The sequence below is a fragment of the Arachis ipaensis genome, chromosome B10 (genome assembly GCF_059453495.1).
Source record: "Arachis ipaensis isolate K30076 ecotype BB chromosome B10, ASM5945349v1, whole genome shotgun sequence".
Lineage (NCBI taxonomy): Eukaryota > Viridiplantae > Streptophyta > Magnoliopsida > Fabales > Fabaceae > Arachis > Arachis ipaensis.
In genome coordinates this window covers 101,133,958-101,147,690 of record NC_142435.1, presented here as the reverse complement: position 1 = coordinate 101,147,690, position 13,733 = coordinate 101,133,958, and the positions used below count along the sequence as shown (strand labels likewise).

General features: G+C 36.4%; 1 protein-coding gene across 2 annotated transcripts; it reads right to left on the bottom strand.

Annotated features, from left to right (window-relative positions):
- Positions 1-1,476: 1,476 nt before the first annotated feature.
- Positions 1,477-12,704, bottom strand: LOC148581085 (uncharacterized). 2 transcript variants are annotated; one of them, XM_088488952.1, is made up of 6 exons: positions 10,485-12,704; positions 10,134-10,369; positions 9,843-10,057; positions 9,646-9,738; positions 9,445-9,546; positions 1,477-1,501 (listed from the first exon to the last, which is right to left on the bottom strand). In XM_088488952.1, the coding sequence occupies exons 1-3, from the start codon at positions 10,855-10,857 to the stop codon at positions 10,004-10,006; spliced, it is 663 nt and encodes a 220-aa protein (XP_088345078.1). In that variant the 5' UTR covers positions 10,858-12,704; the 3' UTR covers positions 1,477-1,501; positions 9,445-9,546; positions 9,646-9,738; positions 9,843-10,003. The 2 variants fall into 2 exon arrangements, with proteins under 2 accessions (XP_088345078.1, XP_088345101.1); XM_088488975.1 differs by lacking the exons at positions 1,477-1,501; positions 10,134-10,369; positions 10,485-12,704 and adding an exon at positions 8,752-9,189 and having other exon boundaries at positions 9,843-9,991.
- Between the last annotated feature and the right edge of the window lie 1,029 nt (positions 12,705-13,733).

Below are 13,733 nucleotides of genomic sequence, written 5' to 3'. Positions count from 1 at the left end.
TGTATGCGGAAGGTTTTTTTTATTCTAAAGTGGATGTTTATTTGGGTATACTATTGATATGTTACTTGATTTGCTTGATTTTGCATGCACATGTTCTGCAGGATGTTCATTTCACTATGTATGCGGATGGTTCTTTTCTCTAAGATGTTGATATTTATTTGGGTCATACCATTTGGGTGAACGAAATAAAGCGCTCACAATGGAAGTGGCGAAAACACGATGCAGCAGCGTGGAAGCAAGGGCAGAGGAGCAGCATTTAGTGGCGAAACAAGGCCTCTAACTCGGCAACAGTGCGACATCATGGAGGGGAGAAGAAGGTGCACATCGGCAGCGTCACTTGCAGGGAGAACAGGGGTGGTGCGACGCATGGGAGAAGAAGATGCAGCGGCAATATCGAGAGCAGGGGGCAATGTAGGGAAGAAGAAGGTGCAGCAGTAGCGTCGGTTGCAGGGAGCATAGGGGTGGTGCGATGCATGGGAGAAGAAGGTGCAGCGACGGTGCGGCGTGTTGCTTCTTTAGATGGTGGCGGCAGCGGTGAGGTGCGTTGGTGACGGCACGACAGGAAATATGGAGTGAAGTGGCTATAGTTAAAGGAGAGAAAGGTGGAAGGTGAGAGACTAGAATTGTGGTGGATAAATGAGGGTGAAATATTTTTTTTGTTTTAATGGGCTTGGAGTGTAGCCCAATGTTCATGTTATTCGCACTCCCATTGTCTACTTAGCAGAACTCTATCGAAAGGGAGTTTATGTGGTGTAGCAGTCCAAATTTCTAATAAGTTGAATTGTTTAGTTATATACTTTAATTTTAGACACTTGAGTATTTTAGTATTTCAATTCATTATAGAGAATAAAAAATTATATTATTGTAGTCAACAAGAAAATAAACATTTATTTTTCTACAAAAAGTAATTCCTTAATGATACTTCAAAAATTATTAAATTATGCAGTCTTAAAATAATAAAATAAAATGTTTCTAAAATTAAAAAAAATAAAAATGCAAATTGCAATCTTTGTTTGTAGGTTTCATTTAAAAAAAAAAAAACTAAAGCGTGAGTTGCTAAAGTATGAGTCGCATTTTGACCTAATTACTTCATGTTCACCCATTTCAATGTGTAACACCAAAATTCTTTTCATATTATTGAAATAAATCAGCCTCTAAGAACTCCCCAGTTTTTACCGATACTTCATGTTTACCCATCACGTACGTCTAAACCTTTTTATTATATACTACCTTTATTGAATATTGAGTCTTCGCGAATACGAATCGATACTTTAATTAAGAACTCAAAAGGAGAGTTTATTTTAAATCACTTAACCATAAAAGTATATATTCACATAACTTTATATACATAGACTTATGTCAAAGAACCTCAATTACAAATCCTACCCCTCTAAAAACTAAAAACAATAAACGATGAGGGAAAAATAAATTCTAACAACTCAATTCGTGAATATAATCTGCTATGCTCTTGTAGCTCCGCACTAAACCTTCGCACCTGTAGCTGAAAGGGGTGAAAATCGGGGGTAAGAACTGGGGAGTTCTTAGTAGGGTCGGGGTTAGAAGTTAAGTTTGTTTCATTATATTCTCAGTCAATAACAATAGTCAACAAAGTATAATCCAACTCAACAATTATAGAACATAGAATCCAATTACAAGCACAAACAATCATAGAAAACATAATCACAAACAAATATGTGCAAACAAGTATGATGCATGTCTAGTCCTATACAGGCCATGAGCTCATGTGTCAGTTTGTTGCCCGATTCCCGACACTGATCCTGAGATAAGCGTTTCGTACCACTGTCCTTATCTCAGCCAACGTCCCCTCCATGAGCGTTACGTATCGTCGTCCTCATGGAGAAACCTTCTTTTCAGTCTCCAGTGAGCGTTAGGCATCGCTGTCCCCACTGAGCCGTCCTTATAGTATCAAGTGAGCGTTACACATCGCCGTCCCCACTAGGCACTTGGCGCTAAGGCCCAAACAACACTCAATTTCTTTTTAATCTTTGCACTCTACTCTACTGCGGCAGAGATACCTTTAATTAATACCCTTTTTTCTATCTGCTCTACTGTGGCAGACGTTCATTAGATTCTTTTAATCTTTGTTCTCTGCTCTCCTGTGGCAGAGATTCCTTTAATTAATATATTCCTTTCTCTTATATTCTTTTAATTCTTTTGTTCTCTATCATTTATTGAATTATATTTCTACTTAACTCAGCAAGCTTTGTCTGAGTTTGGCTTCCAGTGCCATAACCTCTGTAAGCAACCTTTGTCTTACAGGTGCGACTCTCTTGAGTCGATGTATGCAAACATAACCTCTGTAAGCAACCTCGGTCTTACAGGTGAGGCTCTCTCTAGCCAATGTATGTATTGATAACCTCTGTAAGCAACCTCTGTCTTACAGGTGCGACCATCCCCTGGATTGGCCGATGTATTTCTGGAAAGCAAATCTCGGTGGACTCACCACCATATCTCTGCTTATCTCATTTTCTTTTCGTTCTTTATTTCTTTCTTTCTTTTCTTTCTTATCATTTCACAATATAAATTATCTTCACATTATTCCCTCGCCTTTCCCTAAGTGTCTTATGGAAAGAGTATCAAAGGTTCTAAACTTAGATTTGTCTTTCTAAAGCTTTTAGGACAGTTTTCTGCTTACCCTTTTAGTATATCATAAATAAAATAATATATTTTAAATAAAATACTAATATATAATATATTTCAAAAGTACATTGATAATAATCTTAATAAATTAAAAACAATAATAATGATTTTCTTTATTACCCAAAACTTTGTTAACTTGAACTTTAAATATTCTCATTACTCAAAATTTATTAACTTAAACTTTATTATTAAGCTCTTATAAATTATTCTGCATCTTTGACCTTTCTAAATTATTTATATTTTTACTCCAATATATTTTGTAGTTTATTAAAATGTTCTTACATATTATATAATTACCAAAATAACCTTGCATCTTTTATAAAATTCTCATTTTATCCCTGAACTTCTTAATTATTCCCCAAAATATCCCAAAAACGTATATAATTACAAAACTACAATTTTTAGTAAGTTACTATTTCATTCTCAAATATAAATCTTAATTTTCTGATTATAACTGTATCAAAGGATTGAACCTCATTTCCAAAATTCTTCAAGTTTTTAGCTTTAGTTTTAAGTCTGTTTTTAAGCTTTACTATTACCGATTTTTCACCGCTTTTTATTTAATCTCTCGGCCATCAAACCTCATTAATTTATACTTTATTGTCAATGATATTCCAACCCAAAAATTACCAAAACACCTCAGCTGGCTGTTCATACATAGCCGACCCAAAATCTCAAGCAAACAACAATAATTCAATAATATTTCAACATAAAGCTCAATCAAACTCAACAATAATCAATTAAAGTAACATTCACTTATAAAATTCACATTTAATTATTATAAAATTACCAAACCCTACCTCCGTACGAAATCAAAATAATGAAAACTCCAGAGAAGCTTTCTGACCAAACTGCTGAAGAAGAAAACGACAGAAATCGCCTGTGCCTGCTAGAACTCCAATTGGATGAACTTAAGGGGAAGAGGAGCTACGTCACCATCAACTTCTACCGAACAAAAGTGATGCCAATGTGTAGAGGAGGAAGATACAAACACTTTTATCGGATTAGATTTTTTATTGGAGTTACGAATCTCAAGAAATCAAGACCGAAAAATCAAAGGAAGTCGCGGTTCTCTTTTCCTCACACTTTCGGTCCCTTTCTTTTTTCATGTTCAGTGATGTATGAAATGAAATGAAGATGAGCAATAATGATTCTTGATTGAGTGTCATTGGATTATTAAATAAAAAGGGCATAGGTGGTGCATGAAATTGACTCTGCAATATTCGCACAGATAGACCAGCAAGTGCACTGGGTCGTCCAAGTAAAACCTCATGTGAGTGAGGGTCGATCCCACGAAGATTGTTGGTTTGAACAAGCAATGGCTACCTTGTAGATCTTAGTCAGGCGGATAGAAAATATAATTGTTGTGAAAAATGCATAAAATAGAATAAAGTTAGAATTACTTAATTGGTGTGAAATCAATGATAAGAGAATAGTTGAGGCTTCAGAGATGCTTCCTCCTTCTGGATCAATTTTTCTCACTGTCTACTCCAACTTCTGATGATTCATTCCTTGGCAGGCTGTAAGTGACTAACACCAGGTCAGTGGTTATTAATCTCCTCTGCTTCAGACCAAACGCCAGGTCAGTGGTCATCCAATCTAAATGGGGGTGAAGCTCCAACAGTCCATTCCATTGGTGATCCTACTCAAAGCTCCACAGACAAGGTCAAATCTTCTGGATCAGAGAATGCTGCTTCCTGATTCTATCCTATACCACAAAGGCCCTAATTGCCTCGTACCTCGGCTGAACTGATGTCTCCAAGTCCCTAACGAAGTCGTGGATTAGTCGTCTAAGAGATGTATAATCAAGCTTATGGTTCAATACTATCCTGTCAAGGACTCACAAGAACCCATGTAAAATAGGGATGACGGTCAAGTTACACTCCCAATTCATTAGGATGAAGAATGAAGATACATCTTAGAATAGAATCAAGCATAGAATGAAATAGAACAATGATATTATTAATCCATAAGAATCAGCAGAGCTCCTAACCTTAACCTAGGAGGTTAGTGACTCATAGCTTACATAAAATAGTAATGTATTTGAAAATATGGCATAAGGTAAAAGCCAGGTAGAAGATCCTAAACATGGGTGATCATCTCCTATATATACTAATCTAATAACTAAGGATTACAAAAATAGGATAAACTAGGTTGATAGTGTGAAAATCCACTTCTGAGGCCTACTTGGTGAGTGTTTGGGCTGAACTAAGGGTGACTTCACGAGCTAGTACCCTTCTTGGGCATTGAACGCCAGATTTGGACTCCTTTTTGGGTGTTGGACGCTAGCTGATCCCTTTTGGGCGTCCAACGCCAAGAAGAGGGTGAAGTGCTGGCGTTGAATGCCAGTTTTGGACCTTCATTTCCAAAGCAAAGTATAGACTATTATATATTGAGCGCTGGATGTTAGCTTTCTAATGCCGTTAAGAGAGCGCCATTTGGACTTCTATAGCTCCAAAAATGCTCCTTTGCGTGCACGGAGGTCAGAATCCGACAACATCTGCAGTCCTTTCTCTGTCTCTGAGTCAGACTTTTCCAAAGCTCCTTAATTTCGGCCAGAATTTACCTGAAATAATCATAAATCACACAAACTCAAAGTAGAATCCAAAAATGTGAATTTTGCACTAAAACCTATGAAAATATAATAAAACCTAAACAAAACATAATGAAAACTATATGAAAATGATGCCAAAAAGCGTATAAAATATCCGCTCATCAAAATACCAAACTTAAACGGTTGTTTGTCCCCAAGCAACTAAAATCAGAGTAGGACTAAAAAGAAGCGAAGGATACAATGAATCTCAGAGTTTTCAATAAAGTTCAGTTTCAATTAGATGAGCGGGACTAGTGGATATTCACTTCTGAATAGTTTTGGCATCTCACTTTCCTTTGAAGCTCAGAATAATTGCCATCTTTAGGAACTCAGAATCCAGATGATATTATTGAATTTCCTAGTTTAGTTCTTTTTTATTCCTGAACGCAGCTTCTTTTGAGTCTTGGCCATGACCCTAAGCGCTTTGTTTTCCAATATTACCACCAAATACATAAACGCCACAAACACTTAACTGGGTGAACCCTTTAGGATTGTGATTTAGCTTTGCTATAATCCTCAGCCAGCGGTGTCCAGAGTTCTTAAGCACACTCTTTTCGCTTATGTATTATTTTTTTTTCTTTTATTGCTTTTTTGCTTTTTGCTGCTTTTTCTTGCTTCAAGAATCAATTTTTGGATTTTTCAGATTACCAATAATACTTTTCCTTTTTCATCATTCTTTCAAAAGCCAACATTCTTAACTTCAACATCAAATATGCACTATGCATACATGCATTCAGAAAGTAAAAGCAATGCCACCACATCAAGATAATTGAACTATTCTTATTATATAACTCGAAATTTAAGTATCTCTCTATTCTTTTTCAAATAAAATTTTCTTTCAAGTAAGGTGAGAGATATATAGAATATTTCATGGCTTTAAGACATAAAATAAAGATGATCATGCACTAGAAACAGACAATAAGATAAAATACATGAAAAATAGAAAAATAACATAGGCAACAGGGTATTAAGGGAACGTGTCCACCTTAGTAACGGTGGCTACTACTCCTTCTAGAGAATCCAATGGAGCGCTTGATTTCTTCTATGTCACGCCCTTGTCTCTGTTGTTCTTCCCTCATGGCTCTTTGATCTTCTCTTATTTCATGGAGAATGGTGGAGTGCTCTTGGTGTCCCATCCTTAGCTGATCCATGTTGGAGCTCAATTCTCCTAGAGAAGTATGCAATTGGTCCCAATAGCCTTGGGGAGGAAAACGCATCCCTTGAGGCATCTCAGGAATTTCTTGTTGAGGCGGCTTCACATGCTCTTGTTGAGGTGCATGTGTAGGCTCTCTAGTTTGCTCCATCCTTCTTTTAGTGATGGGCTTGTCCTCCTCAATAGGGATGTCTCCTTCTATGACAATTCCAGCTAAATTGTATAAATGACACATAAGGTGGGGAAAAGCCAACCTTGCTAAGGTAGAAGGCTTTTCAGCTTTCTTGTATAATTCTTGAGGTATTACCTCATGTACCTCTACCTCGTTCCCAAGCATGATGCAATGAATCATGATGGCTTTGTCAATGGTCACTTCTGATCGATTGCTAGTAAGGATGATAGAGCGTTGGATGAATTCCAACCATCCTCTAGCTACAGGCTTGAGGTCAAGCCTTCTTAGTTGGATAGGCTTGCCTTGACCTCCCTCTTCCACTGAGCTCCTTCCACACAAATGTTTGAAAGGACTTGATCCATCCTTTGATCAAAATTGACTCTTCTTGTGTAAGGATGTGGGTCTCCTTGCATTACTGTCAAATGGAGTGCCAACCTTATACTTTCCGGGATGAAATCTAAGGGTCGGCCTTAGACCATAGTGCTCTAATTTTTGGGGCTTGGGTTCACGCTTGTATCATGATGTTTAGTGACCCATACATTGGCATAAAACTCTTACACCATCAAGATTCCGACTTTCGGAATAGAATTGGTTAGAACTTCCCAACCTCTCCTTCGGATTTCTCGTCGGATCTCCGGGTACTCATTCTTTTTGAGCCTAAAGGGGACTTCAGGAATCACCCTCTTCTTTGCCACTACTTCATAGAAGTGATCTTGATGAGCTTTGGTGATGAATCTTTCCATCTTCCAAGGTTCAGAGGCGGAAGCAACAGCTTTTCCTTTCCTCTTTCTAGAGGATTCTCCAATTTTGGGTGCCATAAGTGTAAATGGAAAGTAAAAGCAAGCTTTTCCAATACCAAACTTAAAAGCTTTGCTCATCCTCGAGCAAAAAATGGAAGAAAAGAGTAGAAGAATAGGAGAATGGGTGGAGAAAGAAGGAGAGAGGGGTTCGGCCAAGTGGGGCTTATGTGTATGAATTGTGTGTTGAAAGGGTTGGAAGAAGGGGTATTTATAAGGGTGGGATGGGCTAGCTTCGAATGTGAGGGGGGAATTGGGTGGAAAATTTTGAATTTGAAGTGGGTGGGGGTTAGTGGGAGCTATGATGGTTTTGAGAAGAGATATAGATGTGATTGGTTGAGGGTTTATTGGGGAGAGTGTGTGGGGAAGAGTGAAAGAAGGAGAGAGAAGAAGGTGTGGTAGGTGGAGATTCTGTGGGACCCACTGGTCTTAGGAGATGATGAGCGGATATTTTATATCCTTTTTGGCATTGTTTTTACATAGTTTTTAGCATGTTTTAGTTACTTTTTATTATATTTATATTAGTTTTTATGCAAAAATCACATTTCTTGACTTTACTATGAGTTTGTATGTTTTTCTATAATTTCAGGTATTTTCTGGCTGAAATTGAGAGACCTGAGCAAAAGTCTGATTCAGAGGCTGAGAAAGGATTGCAGATGCTGTTGGATTCTGATCCTCCTGCACTTGAAGTGGATTCACTACAGCAGAGGCGGGATTTGGCGGCGGTTTTTTTATGAATTGGCGGCGGTTTTAAACCGCCGCAAAATCAAATGCCGGCGGTTAACTGAAACGCAATGGATATGGGCGCCGGGATGGTATTTGGCAGCGGTTTCCAGCAACCGCTGGCATAACTGCCGCTAAATCAAAATTTCGCGGCACACCTACAGAAAACCGCCGCCGTATTCCACTGACACAATTTGCAACATATTTACCGGCGGTTTTTTAACCGCCACAATTTTTATCGCTTTGTTTACGTGGCCGCATGTTTAGCGGCGTTTTTAAAACGGCCACCAAATGCTAATATATTTTCTGTTAGAGATGCCGGCGGTTACAAACCGCCGCTAGACATAACACTATCCTTAATTATCGAACCAAAATAGAGGCGGTTTAAAACCGCCGCTATTTTAATAGAAATTAAAAAAAAATTCGGGTCTTTCAAAAAAAAAATCGCAAAATTGGTTTAAAATATTATTCAATTATTTTTTATAATTCTTCTTATATTTTTTATTATTTTAAGATTGAATATTTTCAACCTTAGAATCTAAACTTGTAGCAAAAACAAAATTGATATATAAGCAAAATAGGAAATATATATATATCCATAAAAAATACGAACAAAAAAAAATCTCTTTCAAAGAGTTGCTCAGTCTAATTCGATAAAATACTTGATTCATAGCAAAATATCTCCACTCCTAATATTCTACTATTCACTCTATCATTCCACGAAACCCATTCCTGCAGCAATGTCTGGTGGCAGCTCCTCACCCTGGCGTTGAAACAGATAAATCAGAGCACTCTCCATCACCTTCATCTTTTTCTTCTCTGCTGCTGCCTCATCCTCCATTGCCTTCCTCTTCAACTTCTCGCCTTCAAGCTGTGCCTGCAGTTCAAGCAGCTTCCTCTGAGTCTCCTCTAGTTGGACTCCGTTGCCAGACCCATGTGAATTTGGACCGTAGAGTTGACTAGGAGTCGGTCCAAAACCCACACCACGTACTCTATCCGGTTTCTCTTTTCCGAAAACCTGAGCAATGGAATCATTTTGAGACAACACCCTTGATGACTCATCCTGCTGCTCAATCTCCTCAATTCTTTCCTACAGACATAAATTAGCATAAACAATTATTTATGTTGATGCATCTCATGTCAAAAACACACCAAACGATAACAACATAGGATTCCAACCACTATAACTAGTTGTAAGGGATAAATGAAACTCAATCATTCAAATTCTACATAGGGAATTAAACCATTCATCAACAAGTAAAAAATCAAAATAACATATAAAAGTAGACTACTACCGTATTTGAGGTCATAACTTAGTCGATCAATTATAAGTAGTAGTACTTACACCGATTGCTCTTGCTTCATCATTCATGTAGGAGCCGTCCTTTTTTTTGTGCACTGCGATCCATAACTCCCCTCTTCCGACTATTCTCCCTTGTTGTTCCAACTGTATAAAAAATTTTTATGACATTACCATTTTCCACACAATCAAGGCAATCTCAAATCATAGAAATAGTCCAAAGAGTGAATAAAAAAAGTAAAGTACCTCTTCTTCGATCTGTCGTGCAAAGCTTTTTGAACCGCCAGTATGGGTATATTGTTGTTTTGATCAATTCTTCGCATTTTTCTTGCACTTTTCCTATTGGTCCAGTAGAGACAAAAGGCGATTATAAGATGATCTAAAAAGACTCAATGCAACAATAATTTACATAAAAGTTGTGTACCAATGATATACTAGATTACCTTCGTTTCAAGTTTGGCGCGATAGTCAAGGAACCATCTCCAATGCTCTCGATCGATTCCCGGGGGACGATTCTCAATATTTTGTTCAGTCGTGAACGTTGGCTCGAAATAAGCATTATACAACCTCAGCCTTGTCTCCTTCCAGGACTTCCCCATACTTTTCAAGATATTTTTTTTATAGTTCCTTCGCTATCTTCATCAATGTGGAAAATTTGCTATACAGATAACCAAAAATTTGTCAAAAATTGTAAAAATAAGCAGATGTATTTTAAAGGGGATATAAACTTTTACCTTCACACATTCGTCATAAACTTTGTCCTTTGTGGTAATTTTATGCCAGCTTTCCTCACAGATAGGAAACTTCCCAAAGTTAGATCCTAGCAGACCAAGCACGCCACTCAACAGTCCAGCTTCGTTTCCAATGGCTTGCTTTGCTTTGTTGAACCTGAGGATGATCTTTCTACCGTTAGGCCATTCCATGGCCTCCCTCACGCTTAGTCTTGCCGGCTTGATTGTGCCATCGGAATCTATAGGCCAAACATAATACGTTAAGTTTATCCGTAGTGGACAGCATGCGAGAATAATAAAACATAACAAGAGTATAAATCATGTTGAACACATCAAATTTATTAGCTAAATTACCGATTGTCCTGACTTCCCAAAACTCTGTAGTCTTACGTCCTTTGCGAGTCTGAGCTCTAGAATCAACAAAAGACTCATCAGCTGCTTGATCGACAGAATCTACATCATTAGCATTATCTGCCGAGTTTACATGGCTTGGCTCCGAGTTCTGATTGTTAGTTGTGCTCGTTTGTGGAGCCAGCCTTGGTACACTACGCGGTGGAAGGAACGGGCGTGAAGTTGGAGGGACACTATCACCACTGTCCGGGAGATTTTCAGAGTCATCACGGTGGGAAGTCGAGACCGGAGGCGGGACCGGAGGCGGAGCCGTTTGTAGTTGCTGACATCCTGGTCCTACTTTCGGTTTTCTTGTGAAACGACCTTTTCTAGCCATCTTAAAAGGTATAGGGCGCCTGGTTCAACCAAAAAAGAATAATAGAATTAAGAGGAGTCAATGCACATTCATGCTATTTTGGTAAATTTGTTACAACCAAAATTGAAATATAACTCATTGACTAATTCATATAGAAAACACAAGTTTGAATATGGATATAAGATTACATACATGTGGAAATATAATTTCTTCCTAGGAATCTAAGATACTCCCAAACATTTCACGGGAAAAGATCCACATACATTCAAGAGTGTAGTACATGCAAACGGCAACTCCAAATTTCTTACCGTGTTCCATATATAGCTTTGGGCTTCAAATATCACATACACTATATCTAATAATATAATTTTATTCAATCTCTCCTTTTAATGCCATGAACAGTCTAACGGTAATAAATGGTGTATGTTAATATATTTATTTAAGGCTAAGTGACTAAATAATTTATATAAACATGTTGCACCAATCACACAGGGAATAGTTAAAATATATACAATGCAATGCGTATAGGTAGGTATCACCAACCCATTAACGCTATTGTAGACAACACTAATAAAGAACACCAAGCACAATTCAAAATCACATCCAAGTGGTTATATATATATATAAATGTGCCTTTTCAGGTACATGTTTAAACAAGGAAGAGCCTATAAATTACTCATTCCCTCCCCCAATTTAATTAGCTCCTTGCATTAATTATTTCATGCATGTCCTAGAGTGTGAGCTATAATCATTGCAACGAGTATATGATACCAAAAAGGATGTTATTTTAAAATAATTAACGAATAATGATCAAATTGAAACAACAAGACAATAAGAAAACTATGCTGCTATGAGGATTACATATAAATATTAAAAATGAGATAAAGTAGGAAAGAAAAAAACAATTGTATTGTAAATCTATTGAATTATGTAATTAAGCATGACAGCACATCAGCAAGCTAAGAATGTATTGAATCTTACTAAGTTTTGATTGAAAATAAGACAACTATGCTAAACGGCCATGCTGGTGACTGCAAACGGGGTAACATCTAATTATTAGCTCTCATAAGTTCTTGAATTAGTCAATGCATTTTTAATACCAAGTCAAGTATACTTCTAAAAGAGTGGTGCATTTTAAACTACCAAATCTAAAAAAACCTGTATCCCCTTCCGATACACAAACTCCTAAGTCCCACTCCTCCGTTCCCAACTTTACATTGGATATACCTCCTCATAACATTCCTACTTCTGCATCAAATTAATCCTTTTCAAGTGATATTTGCATTTCAGTGGTACAAATTATACAACCCAAATTAGCCCATATATAAAGCGGATGTCAAGCTATGAATTTTAGAAGAGGAAACTGCAGAGCAGGTTATAATAGTGTAGCCTCAGGTCAGCAACAATCTGAATCAAAATAAATCTGCTTAGTTCATTAAATATTCATAACTCCTTATTGTATTACGGGGACTATACACCTTCATATTAACATTCTATTGTGTTCACCTCTTACCCAGAAGAAAATAGGCTTACGGTGAAAGGAACAAAACAAATTTCAGTCATATTAAGAGCACCCACTGAAATCAACAATTTTAACATCACCCATTTTTGTGTTAGAAAGAGGGAGGGTTATCGGAGCAGAGACGTTGGGCCAACAGTAATCCCGACCGGAAGACAACCACACGGGCGGAGAGACTTGAGCAACTGGTAGCTTCTCGAGACCCAAGATCCGACGCGAGTTAACGATTTCTTGTTGGAGCCCGAGATGTCAGAGCTTCTATGGGCTGGGGAGTGCCTTCGTTGAATGTTTTTGAGTTAGGGTTAGAATGTATAAGGATTGAGGAGCAGATGATATGACTGCTGCAGAGGCTGGGGTATGAAAATTTCAATCAAAGGAGTTCAATTATTTTGGCGGGTCTTTGAGTTTGCCTAAAACCCAAATCCCTAACTTCTGACTTTTAAAGCAAATTTATTTATAAGATAAAATAAATCATCAGTAACAAAATCCAATTGAAAAATGCACTATGTTAGCGATGACGCAAAATTGTATAGGGTTAGTTGATATAATAATAATAATAATAATAATAATAATAATAATAATAATAATATAGTATAGGGGTTTAGTAATAATAAATAAGATTTATTAACAAACGAACAAATTAATAACTATTTAATCAAATATGTAGTAAATCGAATTCAATGAAGTAGACTTAAGTGAAAACATTATTGAATAAAAGTAGAATCAAGTATATAATCGTGTATGTTTAAAATGCTAATAAATCGAATGAATTGGCTTTAATTTACATGTTTGATTTAATTAAATTCGTTTTTAAATGAAAATATCGTAATAAATGTTTAGTATTTATTTTTCGTAAATTAAACTAAAAATATTTTTTAATGGGCACAATTAATAATAATTATATTTAAAAAAGAATTTTTTTAAGCTAAAAATATTATAATAAATTTATATATTTAAAAATTAACTGTATTAATTCATTTATTGATACATAAAGTTATGCTAATGATTTTAATTTTAACAAGAAAAATTACTAACTTGCCGAAAAACCATTCACGGTTTACCACAAAATTTTAAGCCCTGGCGAATGAAAATTTAGTTCTGTGTCACATTCCCTAAGTTCTCCAACATGAAACATTATACATTTATATTAATTATAATAACTTTGCAGTTAACAAATTATTTATTTAATATAAATACTATTAGTTGTGCTTATTGAAAATTATTTTTAAAGTTTAATTCATCAAACTTACATACGATAAAGTTTATTTAAAAATTATCTTTTAAAAACTAATTTAATAAATATTAGCAATTAATTTTACCTACATTTGACTCTTCTGGATGTGCAGCTCATATCATCATCACAATCACTTCCTACAAC

Coding starts and splice junctions, on each gene's coding strand:
- LOC148581085 (XM_088488952.1), bottom strand. CDS start 10,857: ATGGCTAGAAAAGGTCGTTTCACAAGAAAACCGAAAGTAGGACCAGGA. Junction 10,370..10,484: donor TTGGGAAGTCAGGACAATCG/GTAATTTAGCTA, acceptor TTTGGCCTATAG/ATTCCGATGGCACAATCAAG. Junction 10,058..10,133: donor TTTATGACGAATGTGTGAAG/GTAAAAGTTTAT, acceptor TTATCTGTATAG/CAAATTTTCCACATTGATGA.